This window comes from Macaca nemestrina, chromosome 5 (assembly GCF_043159975.1).
Source record: "Macaca nemestrina isolate mMacNem1 chromosome 5, mMacNem.hap1, whole genome shotgun sequence".
Classification (NCBI taxonomy): Eukaryota; Metazoa; Chordata; class Mammalia; order Primates; family Cercopithecidae; genus Macaca; species Macaca nemestrina.
Window position 1 is genome coordinate 180,506,083 of NC_092129.1, and position 26,095 is coordinate 180,532,177.

General features: G+C 51.6%; 1 protein-coding gene across 1 annotated transcript in view; it reads left to right on the forward strand.

Annotated features, from left to right (window-relative positions):
• Positions 1-203: 203 nt before the first annotated feature.
• Positions 204-26,095, forward strand: part of LOC105487330 (PX domain containing 1) — a 29,622-nt gene continuing 3,730 nt past the window's right edge. The window contains exons 1-4 of the mRNA XM_011750783.3: positions 204-529; positions 13,536-13,627; positions 14,468-14,585; positions 24,761-24,872. Of these exons, the coding sequence (XP_011749085.1) occupies positions 274-529; positions 13,536-13,627; positions 14,468-14,585; positions 24,761-24,872 (578 nt within the window). The 5' untranslated portion in view covers positions 204-273. The remainder of the gene's footprint in view (positions 530-13,535; positions 13,628-14,467; positions 14,586-24,760; positions 24,873-26,095) is intronic.

Genomic DNA, 26,095 nt, shown 5'->3' on the forward strand with positions numbered 1-26,095 from the left:
CGCGATGGGAAGCGCCTTATAAAGCCGCGCCCGGCCGGCCCGAGCCACTCGCCGCCGCGCCGCCCCGAACGCGGGCCGCACGCAGCCTCCTGGAGTGCCGGGCCGACCCCGGACGACCCCGGGCCCGGACGCACCGCGGACGACTCCTGCCCCCGACGCGCCCCGGACTACCCCGGCCACGGACGTACCCGGGACGACCCCGGCCAGGGCGCGCCTCCTGCGGCCGGGCGGGCGGCGGGGCCGGGGCGCCCTTGGAGGGGGCATGCGTGCGACATGGCCTCGGCGGTGTTTGAGGGCACGTCGCTCGTGAACATGTTCGTGCGTGGCTGCTGGGTGAACGGCATCCGCAGGCTCATCGTCAGCCGGCGCGGCGACGAGGAGGAGTTCTTCGAGATCCGCACGGAGTGGTCGGACCGCAGCGTGCTCTACCTGCATCGCAGCCTCGCGGACCTGGGTCGCCTGTGGCAGCGCCTGCGCGACGCCTTCCCCGAGGACCGGTCGGAGCTGGCGCGGGGGCCGCTGCGGCAAGGTGCGGGGCCGGGGACGCGGGAGGGGCGCGGGGCCGAGGCTACCTTGAAGTGCACGAAGGAGGCGGGGAGAGACTTCAACCGAGATTGCGACTTCTCCCTCCTGCCCACGCTGGACAGGGCACACTTGGACCCCGCGCCCGCAGACGAGGGGTGCCCGGGCGGCGGGGTTAGGGGGACGGGGAGCCGGCCTGCCCGGCCTGGGGGCGCCCCCGGCGGAGGAGCCAAATGGGGCGGGAAAGGGGCCGAGGCCGGCAGGGCGGGCGCCGGACTCTCCCCGAGGACGAGTCACTTCCGAGGAGGGCGGGGGCGCCAGGGGCTGAGCGGCTCCCAGGGTCAGCCCGGCCCTAGCCCCTGCCCAGTACCTCCCGAGGGCCGGCGGGCCGGCGGGCGGGCGGGCGCACTGGGAAGGCGTCTGGGAGCAGTTAACTGCAGGGTCCTAGCCGGGGGTCGCGTCGGGTCTGGCAGCCGCCCCTGAGTTCTCCCCGCGGAGGGCGCACCCCTGGTCTTCGAGCACGAGGTGCCACGCAGCCCTTCCGTCCCTCCTCGGAGGGGCCGCCCCGCCCGCGGCTGCCGCGGACAGCCAGGGCCCCCCCGCACCGCGACCAGGGCTGGTCCCCATTCGAGTTTGATCAGCTGCGCCGCCTCCTCCCCGGCCTTGTGACCGTCCTGGCTCGCGGGAATTCTTGTTTTCAGAACCCGCGGTGGCTTCCCTTTTCCTACGGCTCTGCCCGAGCTTTCTTTTGGAGGCCAAGCTGAGGGGGTGGAAGCGGGGAGGACGCAAGAGAGAGGGGCTGGCGTTGAGACGGGAAGAATGCGGGGTGGAGGGAGCAGGCCGGGGAGGGGGGCCGCCTGGGAGGGCCAGGAGAGTAGAAGGGGCGGGAAGACTGGAGGACGTCCGAGCAGCACCCCTGTACCCCCCGCCGGACACGTGTGACCACCTGTAGCTCCGAGCATGGGGACAGTGGCCCAGCAGCCTTCCTTCAATCCTTCTCTAAGCGGAGACCTCCTGAAAGCCTGGGGCCAAGTTACTGAAGCAGAGGGTGGCCCGTCGGAGTCTCCCCAGCCTGCTGTCTGGCTGCGGTCTTGAGATAACCTCTGCTTTTCCCTGGTGATGGCCCCAACCCCAGTGTGTGAATTACGTGGATAATTAGCTCGGTTCTCATGACACATCCTTTGGAAGGGCTCCCACAGCCAGCCAGTCGGGGCCCTGAGCGAGAAGGCCCGCCCTTCAGGCTTCCCTCTGCTCCCCAGAGCCTCACATTCATAGCTGTTCTCCAGACAGTTGGGTGTTATTTCAAGCATCGAAGCAGTTTTCTTTGGATTTGCTGTTTGTTATGATATTTTAAATTTAAGAAATGAATGCCCAAATCAGGAAAGCATCGTGAAGGAACAGCGGTTTATTCAATAACCTTTCCTGGAACGAGGCTTAAACACACTGGAGTCCTTGAGCCTCACTGTGGTCAGGCGTCTGAGCTCCGTGACCCCAGGCAGGCTGGTTGCAGCGGGCTCCCCGTGGGACTCCCCACCTATAGCTTTCTACCTGTGGTCTCTGACGTTTGTGAGGACTGAAAGGCATGGTAGAGGGTCTAACAAGAGCAGCTTCTCCATAAATGCCAGTTGTCATCCTTACCATCGCATCAGCCGCTTCTGGCAGGGGTTGGGCCAGACGGTGGAAAGAGGGTGTGGTTTCGCATCCACGCGGGTGGAAACAGCTCACCTGGAGCAGGAGGGAGGGGCGTGTGAGGAACTCCACTTGCGCCGCACACACGCTGACTCCGCCTCTTTTGCTCTCACCTGAGTTGTGCTGGGTCCGTTATGCGGTCACAAGGTGTGTGGACACGCAACAGTGTGTCCAAAGAGTGAAGAAAGGTTAAAGACGCGAGAGATTACCGCGGAGAAAAGACTCAGAAGGGATATGATAGCTACCTCCAAGTACCTCAAGGGGAACACAGATCAGAAATAGGGGTCAGAGTGATGGTGGCAGGGCTGGTGGGTGGTGAGTGTGAGGCCCAGCGGCTGGGTGTAAAGGGCATTCTAACAGCACACCATGGAACTGTTGGAGCTGCTGCCTCTGCTGGGGACAGTCTGGCTCCCCCTGGAGAGGGTGAAGAGGGGAGCCTGGGACCAGAGCCAGGACCGTAAGCCCTGCCTCCATTCTAGTCCTTGGTTTTCTGAGGGACAGTTAGCCGGTCCCTGCCCAGCACACCTAGGTTTTGTTGTGCAGCGCCAGGAAAGTCCTTTCCCTTTCTTTGATCCTTTTAAGTCCAGGGAAATTGTTCACCAAGTAAAATATATCCCAGTAATGTAAGAGCAGATTGCACCTTATTTCCATGCAGATTTATTATTTGCATAAAAAGATTGTCTGGATATACAAACTATCAACACAAAAGGCAGCCAGGTGTGTGTGCTCTGCTGTGCTGCAATGCCAGCTCTTCTCTGCATAATTCCCTATCAGATTCCCCAGTTTACATGTATTGAACTGTTTCTGGGATGAGTTAGATTTGCATTCTCTAGTTCCATTTAAGAGATTTGTGAGGAAATCTGGATTTCTGAGCTTCTGTTGGCAGTGGGCTGGTGACTCTTGGAAGTGTCTGACTGCACGCCCTTGGAGGGTGCGGGAGCCTTGGCCCCGCTTGCAGCTTTGAATCTGCTAGCAATTAAAGGGATGCTGAACCCTTTTCTTTGTCCCTTGACTATTGCGGTGGGGGTGAATGTGCTTTTTCTCTCTCTGCACACACACTGTGGAGTGGTGCTTGGAGGCCATCCCTGGGCCTTGTATGTGTCACAGTGCCACATCTGCAGGGATGTGTCAACCCTGCCTGGGGTGGAGGCAAAGTGCTCACTAGTGCACTCTCCTGGCCTTCTGTTTGGGTGAGGTCGGACCAGGCTGACCTCAGGACTTGCCCAGCTTCTGTCCTCTAGCCCCTTTCCTCGCACTCCCGCTCTCCCACCCGACCTTCTTCTCCATCTGGATTGGAGATGCCCCCTCTCCCTTTCTTGTACCCCAGCCCTAGGGGAGGGAGCTGGCTGTTTCCTGGGGGTATTGTCGCCAGGTTACCAAGGTGTTCCGTTCTTCTGTTTTCCGGTGCGCCCGTCTTTCATTTAAATCCTCTCTGTGTGATCCCTAACATGGTTCAGGGTTACCCTTTATTTACATCTCACACCTAGGAAAGTTTATGCTTTAAAACATAAGCATGTTGAATTTCCTTATTGGCAGTTTGAGGCTCCTGGACTTTTTTGATCATTGTTTCTATAGTTTCAGGCTTTGTGATGTCTGAGTCAACCAGGTCGCCACTGCAGCAGCAGATTGTGTTCCTGAGTAGTCAGGTGATCTTTGATGCTTGGTGGCTGTACTATCAACATTTTGGTTTTACATTTATTCCGTCAAATATCTGCATAGTGCCTACCACATGTGTAGCTGATGGTGGCACAACAGTGAACAAGAGACCGAGAACATCCCTGTCCTCATGATTCTTATATTCTGGTTGGGAGAAATCCAATAGTAAACAAGATAAACAAGTAGCAAAATATATTAGAGAGTGATACATGTTCAAAAGAAAAAATAAGTAAGCAAAGAAAGGGGCTCCGACTTGCAGGAGCAGTGGAGGGGTTTTGCATTTAGACAGGGTGATCAAGGACAAGTGACCTTTGAATAGAGAACTGAAGGAAAGTGGGGATCAAGCCATTGGGTGCCTGGGGAAGTCGATTCTAGGCAGTGGAAGAGCAGGTGCAAAGGCACTGAGGCCGGCGTGTGCCTGGTGGATTTGGGGTGTGAGGAGGTGTAGTGGCTGGTGTGGAGAGTGTTGGTCAAGAAGGGAGAGAGGCAGGTCGTGGTCACATTTGGGCTGTTATTCAGAGAGGGCTCTGAGCAGAGACGTGATTTGGCCTGACTCCAACTCGGGCTGCTGTCCTGAGAAAGAGTAGGGGAGGCGGGGAGGCAGGTGCTGGGGCGTGGTGCAGCAGAACAGGTGGGAGAAGTGAGCAAACGCTGATTTGTATTGAGGGGGAGTCACAGGGGCACTGCAAGGCCAGACGTGGGGTGCGGAGGAGTGTGCGGATGACCCCAGAGTTTTCAGCCTGAGGTGCTGGACTGGCAGGATTGCCATTTGCTGCCATGGGGGAGTCGGCAGGAGGAACTGGCATGGGGGAGGAGGTGGCTTGGGAGGTGGCATTTTAGCATTTTCTTTTAGTAAGGCCATGATCACGAGCCCACGAGCCCATGGGGTACTAATGTACCTCCCTGTGCTCACCTTTGTCACCAAAGACGTTCATCTTACCTGCATGCTAGGAGACTGTCTTCTTAGACTTGAGATCTGAGTACCAGGGGACTGGCATCTGGGACATTACCAGAAAAGGGCTGGACACAGATGCGACCACCAGACTCCCACATCCCTGAGAGCTCTAGGAAGATGCGTGCTTTGATCCCATGGCCTGAACCTGCTCTTGCTGTTCTCAGGTAGACAGTGAGGGGAGAAGCCCTGTGTTACCCTGAAAGATAAGGGAGGATCCCGTGTTACCCGATGGCCAACTGCAAAGCCACAGGGTTTACTTTCTTAGTGACAGTGGCTAAAAAATGATCATGGGCCACACCAGTCCCGGGCAGCAGAGCAGGGTCACAGAGGCACCATCTCTGCCCCACCCAGTGGACCCTTGCAAGTGGGGTGCTGGGTGGGCCTGCGCTTTGCCTTCAACCACAGCTCCACCCCATGCAGAATTCACCTGCGCTGTTCTGCCCACCCAGAGGGGCAGTTCCACTTCTCAGGGACTTGGATCTTCTTTTCTGACTCACAGACCTATTTTTGACTCTCTTGACCTGACCAAGTCACCCTGCACTGGGGGTGCCCTGCCAGGACTCCCGTGGGGCCACCCACCTTCACGCAGCCTCCTCTTCCTCTTTCTTCCTTCTGCTTTGCTTTTCTTTCCCAAGCCCAAACCCCGCCGCCCCTTCTGCTTCCCCCGTCCTGCTGTACCTGGGATCCTCTTTTCCGTAAATGGCCACTGGGCTGCGTTTGGTTTGCTGCCCCCGACAGATCTCAGACTGAGCCCCTGGGCCGCAGGCGACACCTGAGATCACTTCCCAGCTGGAGACTGGACAGTTCCACAGACAGACCTGCTTCCAGGGCTACTGCCTTTCACGGTGGCATTTGGCACTGAAAAGCGCAGCTTCCTCACAGAACAGGCCAGGGACTCAGCTCAGGAGCACCTTGATCTGAGCTCCCTGCTTGGTGGCGAGAGGAGCTGAGCGTACACCACGTGTGGTGACATTCTTCTGCAGACAGACACCTTTAGCCGTGCCCCCTCTTGGCCCGTCCCACAGGGAGTGGGGACATGAGACAGACCACATAGCTCTTTTACCAACTTACACCTGCAAGGGTTTCTTCCCATTTTTAGGAAACTTTGCTGATGTGCAATGTAGACTCAGCAGAAAACACATGGTGGATAGGGGATGCAGGGGGAGGGAAGAGCTTGCAGTTCAGACTTTGACAGGTGGCAGCTCTCAGTCTCATCATAGAAGATCAAGGCCCTGCCAGATTGCTGGATCACCCACCTGAGACACAGCTGGGTCATGGTAGGAGGGGTTAGCCACCTGGGACACTGCTCAATTACAGTGAGAAGGGTGAGGCTCAGGGATCCCTCCACCTGGGAACATGGCCAGGCCTTAATAGGAGAGGTCAGGCTCAGGCTGAAAGCACTGGCTTTAGACCCAGACAGGTGGGGTTAGGGGATTGGATGCTGGCTTTGCCACCTGCATGTCACTCCAGGCAAGTGGCTCGGTTCCTCAAGCCTTGGGTGCACTGTTGATGCTATAGCAGTAATAATATCTGCATGCAGGGTGGTTTTGAGTACCGAAAGCAGTAGTATCTGTAGAGTGCCCGGCACCAAGCCGGACACATATGGGCTGCTGGCTCTGGGACCCTCTGCTCTTTGCCCCAGCACTTGCTGTGTCCCCTTGATGACAGTGGTCTGCGGGTGAGTGCTGGAGGCTGGCTCCTGAGAGTAGCGGCCCACTCATGTGCCCACCCTCTTCTGGGTGTGGCCCCCCATTCCCTCTGGGAGAATACCCCTGCCCTGGCTAAAGAGAGAGCCCACAAAGCGGGGGTCGCCACCGAACTTCAGTGGGATCCCTACGGACTGGGCCTGTGGCCTTGCTGGTCCAGAAACTAGAATTGGTGCTGGGTGTGGACCAAGCTTGGATTGCCTAAGAAAGATCCTAAGATCCAGGCTTGATCCTAAGAAAGAATTGCTGGCTGTGGTGGCTCATGCCTGTAATCCCAGCATTTTGGGAGGCCGAGGCAGGTAGATCACTTGAGGTCAGGAATTTGAGACCAGCCTGGCCAACATGGTGATACCCCGTTTCTACTAAAGATAGAAAAATTAGCCAGGCATGGTAGCGCGCATGCCTGTAGTCCCAGCTACTCAGGAGGCTAAGGCAGGAGAATCGCTTGAACCCTGGAAGCGGAGGTTGCAGTGAGCTGAGATCGCACCACTGCACTCCAGCCTGGGCAACAAGAGTGAGACTTTGTCTCAAAAAAGTAAAATAAAATAAAATTAATTAAATAAATAAATATAAATAAATAAATAAGAATTGCCAAGTGCACAGAGTTCTTGTGGCCAGAACCTCTATGGGAAGCCATTGCCTCCTTGCCCCTCATGGGCAAACCCTTTCACAGGATTTGTGAGACCCTGCTTGTCCTTTTCTGGTCTCAGCTCTCCCCACCCCTGCCCTTCACCTTCCCCATCTCACTCCCGCTTTCCACAACCCCTTTCACCCTTATATCTCTTCACCCTTCAGGTCGCCTCCTGCCCCTGCTGTGCATCCTCCTAGCACCCGGATTTGCCAGGTAGGGGACACTTTGTGGTCTGCGTTTGCCTCCTGTTGGCTCTCCTGGCTAGCATGACGTGCTGGGAGGCCGGGATCCCATCTTGTTAGCCATGGTATCCCCAGCCTGGTGGAAGAGGAGCCGTGGGTGCTTTGGGAAGAGCGAACAAAGTGCGTCTTTCCTGCCTGAGTGGACTGCCCCCGCTGGGTACCTGTGATGCTGCAGGATGGACTGGCTAAGTGGATGGCTGTTGGAGAATGTTGAGTCTAAAATTTAGGAAGGGGATTTGGCTTTTGGTGGGAAGAATCATGAAAAGGCCTAGAGAAGGCAGGATTATGGGAAGAGCAGAGCAGAGCTCAGTAAGGTTAAGTCAAACACTTCCTTCCCGTTCACTCTAGGAGTCACCCCGAAGGTACAGGAGGCAGCTGCTGCTGCAGAGGGAGGGAGAGAGGCTTCCCTCAGCCCCCAGCTTGGGTCCTCCGGGTGTTCTGTTTTTCCTCAGCCACTTCCATCTCTTCCTCCTGCGTTCTCAGCTCAGCTTTTCACTCCTGGAAAGATGTAGAGGAGAGGTGACTGGACCAGCCGCTGGGCGCCCCTGGTGCATCGCAGGGTGGAGATGCGCAGGGAGGCCTTCTGTCCTCGTGTCCGCACAGCTGCAAGCTGGCTCTCCTTGTACAGTTACACCGCATGACACTGCGCAGGTGGAAGCGTGAGTCTCGGAGAGTGAAGAGCAGCCTCAGGTTCCCAGACAGTTAGAACTTCCTTGGGATGCTTAGTTATGCATCGAATAACCCGCTAGTCAGTTCTTAGCTCGCTGCTTCTTCAGTATTGACTGCCTATTTAGAAAACAGGTACTTAGGAAGTTTTAAAGGTTTTCCTAAAACATTTGAGATATTTAGTTTCCAAAATGTATGTTATACTCAACCTTTAAAGAATGTGTCTCCTGTGCAGCACACAAGATGAGGCTGCGCCCCCCCTCACCCCTGCATCTGTGTAGTGTGCTGATGGGCACATTTGTTAAATGGAAAAGAAACAATATACATGTAATTTATGGTTTGACTCCGTTTGAAAGTTCACTTTGCAGAGCATTTCCCCGGGGCTGTCTGTTGTGTGCGTATGGGAACGTGTCCTCTGAGTACTCAGAGAGGCTTGTTCTTTGGGTAGTGGACACTCTTTAATGCTCGACCTCCCCGCGCACCCGAGCAGCGTCCTGCCTTTAGTTTCAGAATTGCAGCAGCAGGAAGCTCTCCCGCCAGGGTCAGATGGCCAAGGTCCTCCCTGGAGGAAGCTGGGTCAGTTACCACAAGTGCTGAGCCCGAAGCCTCCACTTCCCAAAAAAGTAGGACTCTGGACCCAGGTTTGTGCGATTCAGAAGCCGCGTTTGTTAATGTTGGCTCTCACTGTCAGATCTTTGTGCTGACTCCAGTGCGTTCCGTTCTGATTCCAAGAACAAATCAGGTGTTTGTGTTTGCACAAAGCAGCTAATCCCCAAATTGACAGATACAACGCTGTGTTTCCAACTTTCGAGGCCAAACTCCTTTAGGAAGAAAAGTGACGCTGGCAGACACCTGCTGATACTTGGCCCCCAAATGTGTGTCCAGTTGGCCCACTTACCGTGCTACCAATTTTTTGGTTTCAAATTCTTAATTGTTTGGCTACATCTAGATGAAATTCCGATGTCACAAATTGGGTAGGATGAAATTTTAAAAGTTAAAGTTGTGTTAGTGATTCTTTATCAGAAATTAGAATAGTTTCCGGGGCTGTGAGCTCTGAGGCTGACTTCCTTAAGCGTGCGTTGCAGTGAAGGCCATCGTGGTTTTTCCGCAGAGTGCGCGTGCCCCCTGCTGGCCAGTCCTGAAAGAGCCGAATCAAGAGGCTCTGCTTCCGTTTTAAGGCTCACTTGGGAGAATAGGCAACCCTCTCAACCTGCCTGCGATTCATTCGTGCGGTCTCAGACAGTAAAGCTAAGTCGGACAGGAACCCCACAGAATTGTCATGCCATCAACAATATTTGGAATATAAAAACCAAAAGTTTTAGATAATCTTGTTATTGTATTAAGTGTAGTTTTGAAAACCAGTTTTCAAATCGTTGCTTATGGTAAACAGGTGACAACATTTGGAGAAGTTCCGCTAGCCATTGGAAGCCAAAGCACTTGAGTAACAAAGGAAGAGTACAACAGGCAGGATAGAAAGAAGCGCAGATGCACACAATAGTTTGCTTCGGGGGAAGCAGTACTTCTTAAACGCATAGTTCTTCTCATCTGTCCCTGGAGAATAAGGCAGTGTCTTTCAACATGGATTCTGCTCAGAGCTTTTTCTTTATACATTTGAGTGTTCGTAATTTGGCATGCTGGCAGCAGGAGTCTGAGGTTTCCAGCTGTGAAACTGAGAGACCTTAGTGAGTATGAAACAATCAGGAATTGCAAGATGAAGATTTCTTTCATTTTTGCGCTGGACAGTTGTACAGTTTTTTTAAAAAAAGTGTATTCCTTCCACATTAAATACACCCATCCGTTTAGTGTATTTAAAACATTTTAAAAACAATCGAAGGGGAGTTGGGAAATGGGAGCTGTGGCATTTTAAGAAGGCCAGGCTGTCTGTGGTCTCTTGCTGGTGCCACGTCTTCACTGGGGGCGGGAAGGCCCTTGCGGTTCAAGGCGCCCCGCTCTGCATTCTTGCTGCTGTGCTCTGGAGCTCTGGTGGCAGCAGCTGGAGCAGCCGCAGCCCAGCTGTGCTGCTGTCAGTGAGGTGGGTTTCAGTCAGTGCAGCAGAATTCATCACTTCTTGAATCAGCTGCGGCCCCTCCTGGGGAAAGGACCAGTGCTTGTTGTCATTCAGGTGAACTGTCTCCGTGGAGAAAGGACCACAGTGTCCTGAGAAAGGTGATCCACATTGCCAGCTTGGTTGCCACCGGGAGCTGGAATGGGGAATTAAATAATGGATGTGCCCCTAACTAAAAGCCTAGAGCTTAAAAAATAAGCAGCCATCATTTCTGTGCTTGCAGGGAGGGATTCCAGCTCTTCACTTTCTCCATCTAAATTTTATCAGACTCCTTTTGTTTGGCTGTTAAGCATGTTTACATAGCCAAGGAAGACAACTTGGCTTCCATTCAGAAACATAAAAACAGGTGAAGGGAAGCAATGTGGTTCTGCACATTTCCACAAATAAAATCAAACCAGCGTGGCTCAGCAGTTTTAGTGCCACTTGGCCCTCGAGACTCTCCTTCAAGGCTGGTGACCGAAGAGCCTGCTGGTCGGTTCTGCCTGGGGTCAGGCTGAAGACTGAGACTGGGGGCTGCCCCAGGGCAGCTGGAGCACACACAGAAGACTGACTAACACCTGTCCACTTCTGCCTCATCTGACGCAAGTGTATTCTGCCAGCACAGCCAACGAACATCGCATCCCTTGCGTGGGCCAGACACTGTGCTGGTTGCTGGTCACAGGGAGATGAGCCTGAGGTACCTCCTGCCCTATGGCTCCCACTAGTCTCTGGGGAGACCCCCAGGTGAAGGCACAGTCATTGCAGAGGAGCAAGAGGCTGTAGAAGGTGGGGTGGACCTTCTGAGCCCACAGGCAGGACCCAGTCCCATCGTCACAGAGCAGGTGGCTTTTGCCTAAGTGGGCTTTGCCCCATCGTGAGCCTGGAGGTGGAGGAGGCTGGCGGACAGCTCGCCCAGAGGCTGTTGGGCAGCGAGGCCCTGTTTCTCGGGGTTGGCTTAAGGGTGTGTTTCACAGGGCACAGAGCTGCTGAGATAGGTGGGCTAGGATCAGGTCATGAAGGGTCTGCATGCCCAGCTGAAATCCTAACATAGTTTCCAGAGGCCTGACCAGGTACACTTGCCTTTCTGTAGTTCAGTCTGGAAGATGGGTCATAAAGAAGATAGCGTAGACAGATAAAATACCAGACTCAAAGTTAAGTTTGAATGTCAAATAAACAGCAAGTATGTTTTTAGTGTAAGTCTGTCCCTGCTATTGCATTATCCATTGTTTATCTGAAATTCATATTTAATTAGGCATCATGTTCTTATTTGCTAAGTTTGGCCATACTAAAAGGAGATCAGTGTACCGCAAAATATATTTATCTCCCTAATGTTACCCTTGGAGGTTATCAACCCAACCAAGAGCTGCACATTAATTAAATCAAAGATGTAGCCAAAGATATGTCAGCAAAGCAAAGATACAAGCATTATAAACCTGTGTAATACCTGTAAATGGTTAGATCGTGCTTTCTGTCCTATGAAATGGGTATACATATGCTGGATACATTGACTATGCAAGAAGCCAATCTTGTAAAGTGAATACAACTACTGTGTCATTCATTTGATCAACCGAAAACTAGTATTGTAGCTGTAATAAAAGTTGAAATATAACAGCAGTTTTACTTGTCTTAGAATAAAGAAGCACTTTGTGGGAATGAGTTATATAATTGTCTTCTCTTTAAAAACAACTTTTTAAGAATTTTGAACTGGCTGTCTTTTCCTTGGTACACTTCCCTTAGCAAGCAGGGGATCAGAGCATTTTGGTTGAAAGAGTGGTGCATATATACTTCTTGTAGTATATAAATATTTGAAATTCTAGGTAAATTGCGGTATATAAATATTTGAAATTCTATGCAGGGAATGCAGGGCTTGGGGTGGAGGCATCCAGAGAGTCTGGTACTTTTGTTGTTTTCTCTTTTTCTTCTTTCTCCACTCTGCTTGCCCGGGCACGTGGGGAGGTGGGGTGAGGCTGGGGAAGACGGCAGAGGGTTATCTAGTCCCTTCCTTTGGGCATAGGCACAGGCCACATGGACAGAGGCCCCAGGGTTCTCCAGTGGCTGAGTCATAGACCACGGACCCTGCCCCTCTTGGACCCTTGTGCCCTGCACAGCTGGCCGCCTGGGCCAGTGTGGCTGAGGTCAGTGGAGGGAGCAGGATCAGACAGCCCCACTGCCGAGCAGGGATTCCAGGTGAGCCAGGCGAAGAGGCACCTGGCACGTGCTTGAGGAAGTGGGGAGAAGGTTCCTGGTCTCCACTGACCCCGGTTACGGGGGTGCCCCTGCGGTAGCCCACTCTTTCAGAAGTGCCTTTGACCTATGTCTGGGGAGCCCTGGTGGGAGTTTCCATGGACTCTATGCTCTGGGACCTCTTAATTTCAGTCAGAAAGTTAAAGAAATTATTTTTATCTCTTTTATAGACCTATCCAATGAATTGCTTGAAAACTGAACAGGCTTTTCCCCGTAAAACAAAATCAGACCAGAACTTCTGAAAAACCTAGTCTCCATGACCAGTAATACTAGGTTGGTGCAAAAGTAATTGCAGTAATCACGGTTTTTGCCATTAATAGTTCTGGGACTTAAGCCTTTGTGGTTTAATCGCCGCTCACAGGCACATTTGCATCAGCCTCAGTCACACAAGTGTGGGGGAGACGCCAGTGTCCTTGGGCACCTACTTCCCCATCCCTGCAAAGCTGAGGGATAGAACCTGTGATGGGAAGGCTTCTGCTCTGCGCTTCTCATGGGCAGATAGAAAAGCACCTGCGTCTTCATGCCTCCAGCTATGGTATTTTAAACATAAAATATTGTACTGCTTCACGGTCACTCGGGCATGTGGTGACTGTGAGAATCGCAGAGGCTTAGATTCCTGGAAAGTGGCATGAGTCATGTCCACTTTGGTTTTCTCCAGGCAGAGATCTGACTTTTTTCCTTGTGAACGTGGCATGTAAATAACTGGTCTAAACAGGGGCTCCATTTCCAGGGGTCTGCGATCTGAGCAGCCGGGGCCGGCAGAGTGAGTCTTCCCTGTGTCATTGGGGGTGGGGCGGTCCTGGGCCAGCACCCCTGGCTGTAGCCACCATGCAGTGGGGCCTGATTCGCCCTGGGCTGAGCTCTGGCTGTGACCGGGGTGATTATGGAGTTTACCAGGCTGCCCCACTTGGAGGGGTCTTACACCTCCTATCCCCTTTTCAGATTGACAGTACCGACTCCAGCACAGACTTAACGGATCACTGGGTAGGTGAAACATTGCATGAGGCTTAGAGCAGGACTTCCAGGATGGGGCTATAGGTGCATAAGGCTGAATGAACATTCCCGACGTCTCATCACAGAGGACGACCCCGGCGGTTCGTGGGCACCTGTTGTGTATTGAATTGGGAAGCTATTTCCTGGTGTGCTTTTCTGACTTTGAGCATTTCTGTCTCAATTCTAGGACTGGTTGCCATAAAGGAAGCCCACGACATAGAGACCAGGCTTAACGAGGTGGAGAAGTTGCTGAAGACGATCATAAGCATGCCCTGTAAAGTGAGTGCGGCCAGGACCCGGGCTGGGCAGGGAGGTGGGAGGCGCTGGCCGTCCCTCCAGAGAGTTGACTTGCTTGCTCCATCTCACTTAGCCGTGTTGTTCCCACCCGGGAAGTACCAGGCGGTGGGGACGGGGATGGAGGTGTGCAGGTGTAATCAGGAGAAGGAAGGCTTTTGTGGGCTCCAGTGGCCCCGGTATTTCCTCCCTGGGGAAAGAGTGAAAATGAGGGATGCGAGGAGGCATGAGTAGGCGGGCGTGGGGCCTCTCTGGCTGCAGGGGACTTTGCTTTCTGCCTCTGCTCAGAATCCCCCGTCTCGCTCAGGGGATTTTAGAACAGACATGTGGAAACCAAGCGGAATGTTGGTGTCAGCACAGTGAGGCACGTTGCACACGGATTTGACCATCAGCTCCCTTTCCACGTAAGCCTGTGGGCTTTGTCGTGAGTGGTGGTTAAAAACCTGGACTCGAGCGCCAGGCAGACCTCCTTAGCTCCTGGCAGCTTCCGTTTCTTTCTGGCAAATGGGGAGAATGGACACAGCCTACAGTGGACTATAGATGGAGGGAGGCATGAGTGAAACTGGCACATCGGAGCCATGATTCCCTCCACCACCTCGGTCGCTGAGGCCTTGCCTTCCCGCTGCCTGGGTCATGAGCACATGAGGGCTGTGCAGTGATGGCAGCCCCGCCCCTGCGGCCAGCCATGGGAGCATCTGGACATTCCCGGGGCGTTTGCATCACACGGGCCACCTCTGCGGACAAGCAGGGCCCCTCTCTTGGTAGACAGACAGGGCCAACATACGGAGGTTGTTCATGTTTAGTAATCCCTGTATTTCTCCCCAGTATTCTAGATCAGAAGTTGTGCTCACTTTCTTCGAAAGATCTCCTCTGGATCAGGTGTTAAAAAATGATAATGTACATAAAATTCAACCCAGCTTTCAAAGTCCAGTCAAAATATCAGGTAAGAGCCGCAAGGGAGGTGTGGGGGGAGGGGCTGCTGTTGAGGCTGAGGCTTCACAGAAACCCTCACGGTTGGCTGTCTCTGCGGCTGGGCCACGCTTTTCCAGAAAGACAATCGGAGAGAAACGGGAACGCACAGGGAGAGGCTGTTGCCTGATCCCCCTGAGCAGTGTGCTTCCTCCTTTGGTTTCTACTCCTGCTGCGTCCTCAGGGGTTTGTTTGGCGTGTAAATTGGAGCTCACTTCAGAAACGGTATAACGATGAACAGACACATTGATGATAGAGTTTGAAGCAAACTACTGGAATCCACTGTTCAGCCTGCTGAAGCGAGACAGCCCGTGTCACGTGGCGTTGAATTTGATTCTTGCTTTTAGGGGCATCCGTAACCAAAGGGACGTACAGGCTTTAGGTGTCCTTAGTGTGGATGTGGGATTGTGGCTCCTGGCGCAGGAAGGAAGGAAGGGGAATCTGGGACCTCTTGGCCAGTCCAAGTTTGGTGACTTACTAAGATCTGGGTTGCAGGTGTCATGAGAACACTAGATTTGTTTTTTGCAGCACTATTTCGGCAAAGGCTGCTGAGGAGGATTTTGCAGGGATAAGAGCTCTGTGCTGGGAGTCTCTAGGACTGGATTTTCCCAAGCAAGTGGCAGTCACCTTGTGACATAAGAGGTGACAGTTGCGTGTGGTCTTGCCATGGTCTGCCTGGTGGACAGGGAGGGAAGGGGGGACTCATGAGAGGAGACATGGCTCAGCCAAAGGAGAGCACCTCCATGACGCTGTGGTCTGCAGGAAGGAGAGCAGGGGGCCTTTGTCCATCATTCCGTTTCTGAATGGTGGAGGAAGCAGGGGAGATGGAGGGATGGAGGACTCAGAAGGATGTCAAGGGAGAAGAGTGGATGAGAGGGGGTCTGAGCCCAGAGCTGACTCAGAAGGAATTGGGGACACCAGAGGACAATGGGGATAGGTGATTGATGCTGTTGGCTGTGAATGTGGCCTTGCTGATACTGACCACAGCACAGGTGGGATTCCGAATCGTGTGTTTGGGAGAACTGGGTGGGGTGAGCAGGTTCTGGAACCTGGAGTGGAAGATGGGTTTGTAGATATTAATAGGATTGTGTGTGTGCAGGGTGGTGGCATGCCTGACCCTGTCTGTGGCTGCTGCTTTGTTTTGTTTTTTACTTTTTTGTTTGTTTTTACTGACACATAATTATTGTACATATTTATGGGGTAAAGTGTGATGTTTCGATACATGTGTATATCGTATAAAAATCAAGTCAGAGTATTTAGCATTTCCATTATCTCAAACATTCATCTTTTCTTTGTGGTGAGAACATGCAAAATCCTCTCTTCTAGCTATTTTGAAATACACAAAGCAGTACTGTTAACCCCAGTCACCCTACTGTACAGTAGTAGCACAGCAGAGCTTATTCCTCCCACTGTCACTTTGTGCTCACTGACCAGTATCTCCCTGTCTGCCCCTGGCCCCTCCCTCTTCTGGTAACCACTGTTCTACTTGCTGCTTCTATGATCTCCCCTTCTCTAGATTCCACATATGGGTGAGATCTTGTGACATTTGTCTTTCTGTGCCTAGCTTATTTCACTTAATATAATGCCTACAGGCTGGTTCATGTTGCCACAAATGACAGCATTTCATTCTTTTTAATGGCAGAATAGTATTCCATTGTGCATATGTACCACATTTCCTTTACTCATTCATTGGTTGATAGACACTTCGGTGGTTTCCATTGTGTGTTCTTGGCACCTTTGTCAAAAATCATTTGGCTGCAAGTATATCAATTTATTTCTGTGTTCTCTATTCTGTTCCATTGATCTATGTGTTTTTTTATGCCAGTACCATGCTGTTTTGGTGATTGTAGCTCTGTCATATATTTTGAAGTTGTGTAGTGTAATGCCTCTGGCTTTGCTCAAGATTGCTTTGGCTGGCCAGGTGCAGTGGCTCACTTCTGTAATCCCAGCACTTTGGGAGGCCAAGGCGGGTGGATCATGAGGTCAGGAGATCGAGAGTATCCTGGCTAAACACGGTGAAACCCCATCTCTACTAAAAATACAAAAAATTAGTTGGGTGTGCTGGTGGGCGCCTGTAGTCCCAGCTACTCAGGAGGCTGAGGCAGTAGAATGGCATAAACTTAGAAGGCAGAGCTTGCAGTGAGCCAAGATTGCACCACTGCACTCCAGCCTGGGTGACAGAGTGAGACTCTGTCTTAAAAAAAAAAAAAAAAAAAAAAAAAAAAAGATTGCTTTGGCTATTTGGGATCTTTTGTGGTTCCATATGCATTTTAGGATTGTTTTGCTCATTTTTGTTGTTGTTGTTTTGTTTGTTGGTTTTGTTTTGTTTTGAGACAGGTTCTCCCCCTGTTGCCCAGGCTGGAGTGCAGTGGTGCAGTTACAGCTCAAGTGATCCTCCTGCCTCAGCCTCCCAAGTAGCTGGGACTATAGGGGTGCCCCACCATGCCAGGCTAATTTTTGTATTTTTTGTAGAGATGAGGTTTTGCCATGTTTTCCAAGCTGGTTTCAAACTCCTGAGCTCAAGTTATTCATCTGTCTTGGCCTCCCAAAGTGCTGGGATTATTAGGTGTTAGCCACCATGCCTGGCTAGGATTGATTTTTTTCTATTCCTGTGAAGAATGTCATTTGTATTTTGATGGGGATTGCGTTGAATTTGTAGATCGCTTTCGGTGGTATACTGTTTTTGATATCTCCCTAAAATAGCTTCCTATGTGCCCTTAGACAAGAGCAGTGAGTACAGGAGCCCGGTTTTAGCTGGCAGTGGGTCTCCAGAACCTTTATGGGAGACTGAGGATGGCTGAGTCCTTTATCCTGGCTGGGTGTCTGTGGAGCCTCATCTCAGAGGGCTCACAGAGGGCTCTGGAGTCCTAATTGTCTATTGCTCTGGGTTTTGCATTTTGTATTATGGAGCATGGGGAAACCTGGTTCTTTAGTCTGAGTGGGGAGAGTCCTAGCACCAATGTCTCTGTTTTGGTTTGTTTTGCTCTGTTTGGGCAACCCAGAGATCGAGGAGCGACAGAGTCCTCCTAGTGCCTTGCCTTGTGGGAGGTGCTGGCCCCCAAGTGAGAGGGACAGATTAGAGCTCCCTGGAGCCACCTCTGATGCAGAAGCTCCTGAGGCACAGTGCCTGGCACGTGCTGCAGCCCGCCCTGGCCTCCTGTTTCTATTAGTGATGTGGATGAACACACGGCCCACGTGTACCCTAAGGGACGAGCATAGTGAGACAAAATATAACAGGGAGAAACGTAGAGTCTCATGTTGCAGTTGAAAGTATGTTTTGTTTGCCTTTTTGCAAGGGCTGAGGACAGGTTTCAGCCACTGCTGTTTGTGGCCTTCCGTGTGTGATGGGGGTGCAGTGTCCAGGTCTAGGAAGGCAGGGGTCCTGGCCTCCTTATGCAAGTCAAGACTGTCCCTGGGATGCGGCAAGACGAATTATTGTATCCAGAGAAGAGTGTCTGCTGGACAGGGGTCAAAAGAATGGAAGGAAATGTGGAAGGGCAGCTAGGAGGCAGGGGATGCCACCCTCAGGTGTTAGCGGGCAGCCACAGGAAGGGGTCACGTGGGGGCTGGCACTGGGCCTGTGGGTAGAAGTAACTGTGGATGACTTTGGCTCAGCACAGAATACGTTCGAACATCTGGGGCTGCCTAACCGTGGAGTCTGCACCAGCCTGTGGCTGACAGTCTCAGTGCAAAGTCTGGGGGCCCGGAGGTGCTGCTGCAGGAGGCGGCAGGCAGCTCAGCCTCTTGCACCTTGCAGACCTGAGGCCTCAAGTGCCCTGGGTGTTTCCTCCTCTTCCTTTGCTCTGCTGGTCACCGAGTCTGATGTTCCCTCTCTGAACCCCCCAGACCCTCCGATCTCTGTTCCCAGTCTAGCCAGCCCCTCACTGTGTCTAAGGGAGCTTCTTAATCTAGAGCTGCTTAACCTGCCAGTGGTGAGGTGACACGCCCACCCACACCATGGCAGATACCTCCCTTCAGGAATGCTTTTTAATTAAATTACTATTGACAATAAATAGCCCCAACATCCCTTTGAGAAAATGGCTCACACATAGGCACATCATGTTCTCAGTCTTCGTCCCATATTTGGCATGTTTCTGGATCTGTGGGTCCCCAGGCTGAGGCACGAGGTCCAGAGAGCCCTGGCATCACCTGAGACTGTCCACATGGCTTTCTCTCATGCCTCCACCTTTCTCCAGGACATGAACCCGAGGACTGAGCCAGTCATCCCAAAGCTCTGACCTCTAAGGCTCATTAACTGTCTTTTTGTTTTTTCTTTCTTTTTTTTTTTTTTTTGAGACAGTGTCTTGTTCTGTCGCCCGGGCTGGAGTGCAGTGACGCGATCTCAGCTCACTGCAAGCTCCGCCTCCCGGGTTCACACTATTCTCCTGCCTCAACCTCCTGAGTAGCTTGGACTACAGGCGCACGCCACCACGCCCGGCTAATTTTTTTTTGTATTTTTAGTAGAGACGGGGTTTCACCGTGTTCGCCAGGATGGTCTTGATCTCCCGACCTTGTGATCTGCCCGCCTCAGCCTCCCAAAGTGCTGGGATTACAAACATGAGTCACTGCATCTGGCTCATTAACTGTCTTAAAAGCTCACTCTCACAATCAAGCCCAAGTCCTTGGTCATTCTGGGCATTCAGAGCCTAGCCCATGCTAGCCTTTTGATTTTGTCGCCTCCACTCCAGAGCCTCAGCCTCCTGCGGGTGGACTGGCCAGCTGTTGCATGAACTGTGGCCCTGCAGGGTCCTTCGTGCAAACCTGCCTGTCCACTGCTGTCCTGGTGAATTTCATTCATTCCCAGCCGAGAGCCCGCATCCACCTTCCTCCTCCATTTCTTATGCCACTGACATACGTGTAGGGAGGCGGTGCCATGGGGGACAGGCCCTGTGACCGTCTCTGCTCTCGATTTAGGCTGGCGATGGGGACCTGCAGGCGCCAAGTGCCTTTTCCAGGACAGTTTAGTTGTTAGGAGTTCCACTAGATGGCGCCTGGTGCTAGCAGTCGCGGCGACCATTTGCACATCCTGGGGCCATGGTGAGGACAGTCAGCATGGACTGCAGCCCTTGGCAATCCTTCCAACCAGTGCAGCCCTAATCATGCTTTGTCCCAAGGCTTATCAAATGTAAGAAAGCAGGAATCTAGAGCGTTCTGCCCCGTGGCTGCAGCTGTGCAATGTAAAAGGAAATGCAAACCTCAGCTTCGATCTGGCAACTTGGGCTCGTCAATCTCAGCCACAAAAATCTGACCATTCAGGTTTAAGAGGCCTGGAAATGCATCACAATTTTATTTTTCATTAATCTGGCTTCTGGCCAATCTCAACCTTAGTGTTACTGTGTAGGGGTAGCCCAGTTAGCCAGTTAATAAAGGGACACTGCTTTGGGTTTTGTTCCGTTGCTGGAGTGCATTGGAAATACAGTGGGAGAGAGGAGGTGAAAGGGAGGAAGGCTATAGTGTGAATGCTTTCACGGCTGAGACTGCGTGTCTGCTGAGAAAAGGAATAGAGTTATTGAAGTGAGGGGTCGCGACACATTTGTGGGGCTATGAAAACATAGCTGCATCTAAAAAACAGAAAAATTGCCATCAGGCAAATAGACACACTGGTCATTGGTGCAAAGAAGATCCATTGACTGACAGATGCAAAGATTCATGAGTGAAACTTTGAGGAGAAACAGGATTTGCATAGCCTCGAGGCATCCTCCCTCAATTATTAACTACAAAGGGAAAGGTGGTAACTTCACTGTGGAAACAGCTGGCAGAAGCCTCCTCACCAGGCACTCCACAGCAGCCTCACCAGCAGCAGGACCTGTCGGCATCACCCCCACGCCCATATGCCACTCCAGGTCTCATGCAGCGTCACTGTGTGGGATTCCTGCCAAAAATGCATCACCTCGATCGAATCACTCTGAAACTGCCAACAAACCCAAATCGAGGGACATTTGCTAAAATAGCTCAGTCCTCTCTTAAAGTGTTATGGTCATGAGAGACAAGGAAAGATGGAGGAACCGTCAGAGGTCGTAGAAGACCAAGACAGAGCAACACATTGCAACAAGAGATCCTGGATTGGGGCCCGCACGGAAAAGAGGAGCATTGGTGGAAAAACTGTTGAAATTCGAGTGAAGGAGGTCTTTCCTTTAGTTAACGGTGTTGTGCCAATGTCAATTTCCATGGAAGGGCAGGGCTGTTTTCATTTGGAAAAATACGAGTGTAAAAAAATAGCTTGAAAGTGAACTATTTCATGGAATCACTCATGTATGTGGTTAAAATGGCTACATCGGTCAAAGATTCTTGCCGTAGATACTAAGCTGACTCCTAAGACATTCCCATTGTATGTGTGAAGAGCGGCTCAGATGCTACAATTTTTCTGGAATTACAACATTTTCTTCCGTTCTTTTTTATTTACATCATAATGGATGTGAGGACATTACTCACGATGATCATAATAGCTGTGAGGAAATGCGGGCCTCAGCCTTGATACGGCTACTTGGACTCATCAATTTCAGCCACAAAATCTGATTATTTAGGTTTAGGGGGCCTGGAAATAGAACACTGTTTCTCATTAATCTGGCTTCTGTATAATGTCAACCTTATTTTTACTGTATGGGGTAGCCCCGTTAGCCAGTTCATAAAAGGGGACTGAATGATCATGATAGACTACTCAGGACTCTTCACCGAGCCCTCAGCATTTGCTAGATTCTTGACATACATCATCTCAGTCAGTCTGCATAATGGCCTTTGGAGTGGATACCTTTATTTCCATCGTACAGATGAGGAAACTGAGCAAGAAGTCACCTGCTCTGCAGGCGTAAGCAGCAGAGCCTTCCCCAGCTGCACCGTCTGTGTGCTTTCCTACCTGCTTATGCCTCCGGAGGAGCCAGCATTCTACACTGCAGACACGCCATACTTGCTAGTGCTCTGTCCACACTGCAGACACGCCATACTTGCTAGTGCTCTGTGCACACTGCAGACACGCCAAACTTGCTAGTGCTCTGTCCACACTGCAGACACACCATCCTTGCTAGTGCTCTGGTCGAAGGCACATGGCAAGTTACCAGTGGACTTTGTTACACGTCAGGCTCCCTGGTCCCGTAGCAATGAATCTCAATGAAGCCTTTTGCTTGAAGGAACAAAGTCATGGTCTACACCATCCTCTCGTGAAAACTGACCCAGGAGGTCAACTCCCATTTAAACATCTGCTGTCCGTGGTTGAAACGGGGCACAGACCACAGGCTTAGCAAGATGATCTCCTTGAACCAGTGGTCCCTACAATTAGAGGCTTGCTAGAGCTAAACGCTTTTCCTTCTTTTTTTAAACTGTGGACCTGTTCTAATTTGTACAGCTTTTCTTAGGACTGTTTTGTTAAAGTGACCAAATAAATAAAAATGTAAACTGTTATAGAATCTGTGCTCCGTTTTCAACTAGCGCAGGCATATGAAAACTGGGTACATTCTCTAGGTTTTAAGACAATTTGCTTTTCAATAAACCATCCCTTTCTGAACTCGAGTTGTAAATAAATGTTGCAAAGGTTGCTGCACACCTGCCAGCTGTGTAGCCTGGCTTACCCCAAGGTTTTCTGAGGTTCTGGGGCTGAGAGCAGAGGCGGGATCCAGGAGGGAACCGGAGCTTCTCAGGGACCATCTTTAGTGAAATATGAGAGTCTAAGCGAAGTCCCTCTCGGGGCCGGGCCTGAGACAGCAAGGTCCATGCAGGAGGCACCAGACATACCTTGGTGTTCTCCAGGGCCCAGCCAGCCTTGCAAATAATTAAACCACGTGTATGTGCACGAGGCTCCTTGTCACAGGCAATTAAGGAATGATTTCTTACAAATTTATTTTTTGGGAGACTGGTAAAGACTCCCATTTTATAGAGCTCCAAACTTCACATTTAGGAAAGATTAGGCATGTAAAATACCTCTTCAGAATTTTATTCAGAAGTGATTTGCAGCAGTGACATTTGTTTTAACTCGTAGGCCACCACCCAACCAAATTCCCTTTGCAAAAGGGGTGGGAGAAAGGGGAGGGGCTGTCAGCTGGCTGTATGGAGGTTGCTCTGAGGTTTTATGTGCTTCCCATGAAAGACAGATTTGGGTCAGAGTTAATAAAAACAATAAAGGGAGTGGTTCTGTGCTGCCACCCATTTTAGATAGAGAGGCGAGGGACTCTTAGTTTATCTTGTTAGGATGTAGCAGTTTCCACAGTCCGCCTGTTCAGTGAGGCTTTGGTAAGCATCCTCGTTCGCCCCTTTGGCACCTGGAAGTGTGGCTGATCCCAGAGTCTGGGCACTGATTCCTCTTTGCTTCGTAGAGCTCCTCCTCAGGACCTGCAGCCCTAGCAGTGGTACAGGGAGGAGGGCAGGGAAGAGCTGAGGACTGATGTCCCCATGAAACACCAGTGGCCCCTTCTCCAGAGAGGCAGGCAGAATTTTAGCAATGACTTGATGAATCTGACTGATGAATCGACATCTTGATCCTATGGGGGGTGAGGAGGAAATATGTTTTTCTTTCCTCATTTTTGTGTAATTTCCCTAATTCTCTTCATTTGGAAAACAGTTCAAAGAACTGAGAACCAAATACCTAGAAAGATTAAACAGCAAGTGACTTATTTCAGTCACACAAAAAAAGCAAATCCATACGCAGGAATAAACCAGTCTAAATTGTGGTAACGTGTAAGAAAAAATAAAGGAAAACAGTCCCCCAAGCAACTAAGGCGTCCGATCGGGCAGTGAGCGATGTTCCTGTTGGGTGTGGCGTGCCGGGGGAGGGGAGGGCTGTTGGGAGCTGTGCCCCGAATGGGAATAAGATAATCCCTTGGATTTGGGAAGGCACCAGGAATTTGGAGTATATTTTAGGCAGGGCTTTCATGATGGGGTGCATAGAGGTTCTGATGCAAAAGAACAGATGACTGTGGTCCAGGTCTTAGAACTGAGGTTCGGAGATGAGCAGCCTCACAGGCAGCTGGAGGACTTTGGTGCCAAGAACTGGCCATGGCTACCAGGTCTCATCTGCCGAGCGAGGGGACGGAAACGCGGTCCCTCAGAAAATATGAACGAATGCTACAGCAGACAGTCCACCACTCGTGCTTTTTATGCCTGGGTGGACCAGATGGCATGATGCGATCCAGGAGTTCCTGGGATTTCAGAGTGAGAAGGATCCTCAGAGATTAATACAACTTTGAAATTTTCCATTGGAGGAAACTGAGTCCCAAGGCCATGGAGCTCATTGTCCTGGCTCCTCATCCTCCGTTCCAGCCCCTCCAGCCGAGGACGAGCGCAGACTCCCACCCTCTCTAGCTCACGCCATGCAGCCAGTGTGGACGTAGGAAGCCGTTTTTCTTTGTTGGCTTTTCTAAATTACCCAAATCTGTGCTTATTTGGGAAAAAAAAAATCATTTACATAAATCATTACATTTATATGCAGCAAAACAGTGAAAGTCACCCTTTGATTTAAAATGCACACTGAGAAGTAACTCAGGAATGGGCAACCAATACTGTATATTCTCACTTAGAAGTGGGAGCTAAGCTATGAGGATGCCAAGGCATGGGAATGATATCATGGAGTTTGGGGACGTGGGGTGAGGGATAAAAGATGGAGCCACCAAATCTCAGAAATCACCACTAAAGAACTTATCCATGTAACCAAGACCCACCAAAACTATTGAAATAAAAATAAAATAAAACGCAGACCGATTTCACGCAATCAGAACAACCACCCAGGCCGTCAATATTGTTACTCCTGTCTCAGCCACAGTGAGAGCTCAGCAAGGCGAGGTACCCTGGGCAGAGCCACGCGTCACTGTGCCATGGATCTGCTCTCACGTGCAGACTCACAGATTCGAGCCCAGTACTCCTTCTTTGTACTCTAGCTTTCAGCCCACAGCGAAGGGCATGTGGAGAGAGAGCTCAGGCAGCCACAGCATCTTTGTAAGGGGAGAGACCCACAGCAGGCCTGGCTTCTGAGGGGTTGACCTCTTCCTTGACTTTGTGGGGCAGAGCTCTGAATGGGTCTTGGGTGCACAGCATTCTCTTACAGTGTGGAAGCGAGGCACGGGCAACAGGTGGAGGAGAAAGTAGGGGGATGGGGGTAAGCCCCAAGCTCCAAAACCTCAAGCACCGAACCCTCCTGAGAACTCACCTTGTTGCTTTGATTTTCAGAAATCATGAGGTCCAATGGATTTTGTTTAGCAAATACCGAAACAATAGTTATTGACCACAGTATACCAAATGGAAGAGACCAGCACCTGGGCATGGACCCAACAGAGCATTTGTAAGTACGCTGATTGGAATATTGTTTCATAGACTGTCCTGAGCTGTTTGCCTTGTGGGATGGGGGCTCACTGTTCTTATTGGAAGGAAGTGGGTACCCAGAGCCACCCAGCAGTTCCTGCCTGCATTTGGACACTGATTTTAAAAGTTTGCCTTTCCTAGAGTCTGGTGAGATCTTGATTAGTGAATCTGTGGAGGACGGAGTTGCTGGCTCTGAGGGGCATTTAGGAGACATTGCAGGGCTAGGGGCCTGGTTTGTGTGGGGCCCTAAAGGGTGTGATGCTGTCTCCAGGGCCAGGAGGGCCACATGCCTCACACTCAGTGGTCCTGATTCCCTGGGATGGGGACATGTTTGCCTCTTGGCCGCCTGGCCCTGTGCTGAAGGTGTAGGATGTGTTGGATTACTGAGGCTGGACAGCCAAAGCCACCACTGTCTTCTCCGCTCTTTCTATCTCTGGTTTGACTGTAACACATGCTCCAGAGAGCCCGACACTGGGGGCACTGTGAGGCGCAGCACCTTAGCCTTGGCTCTTCTCCAGGCATCTTCATGGTGAATTACAGGGACACCAGGTCCCCAGACAGCCTGGCCTCTGCTTCCTGACATAGCCAGATCCAGGCTGCTACTGAGCTCAGAAAGTTATTTAAACTTTCCTGACTTCTCTTACCTTCGCGGGGCCATTCTGCTGTCTCACCATGGGCTGTGTTGAAGACCACAGATGATGAGTGTAAAACATCCCGCTTGAGAGCCCCACAGAGGCAGCTCTGGCTGCAGAGTCTCCCTGTGGGCCCAGGAATGAGATAGCCTGGGGATGGCCCGGGTCTTGCCCCACCCATTTGCTAGCCCTCCACAGCAGCAGATTGAAACTAGAACTAGGTGGGCCACATGTGCCGAGACCCACATCCGGGCCTGTGGGCTGCAGGGCTGTGACCCTAGCATGAACCTGGGCTCCAGCCGGTGGCCTGGGCCTCCTCTGCTGAATCCCTGCTCCATGACTGAGCATGGCGGGGGGTGAGGGGGTCCCTGTCAGGCTTGTGGGACTGGCTCCTGCTAACAGACTCCCACCTTGACCAGTGTGTCTCTCAGGTAGACGGTGCGAGAATCCTTCCCAGGGTCATGAACTGCTGGTGGCAGAGGCTGTCCCGATGGGGCCAAGGCCACAGCTTTCCTGACCTGCTTTGCCCCTTTGTGTCCCTTGCCCTGACCCCACTGTACATAGCTCATTC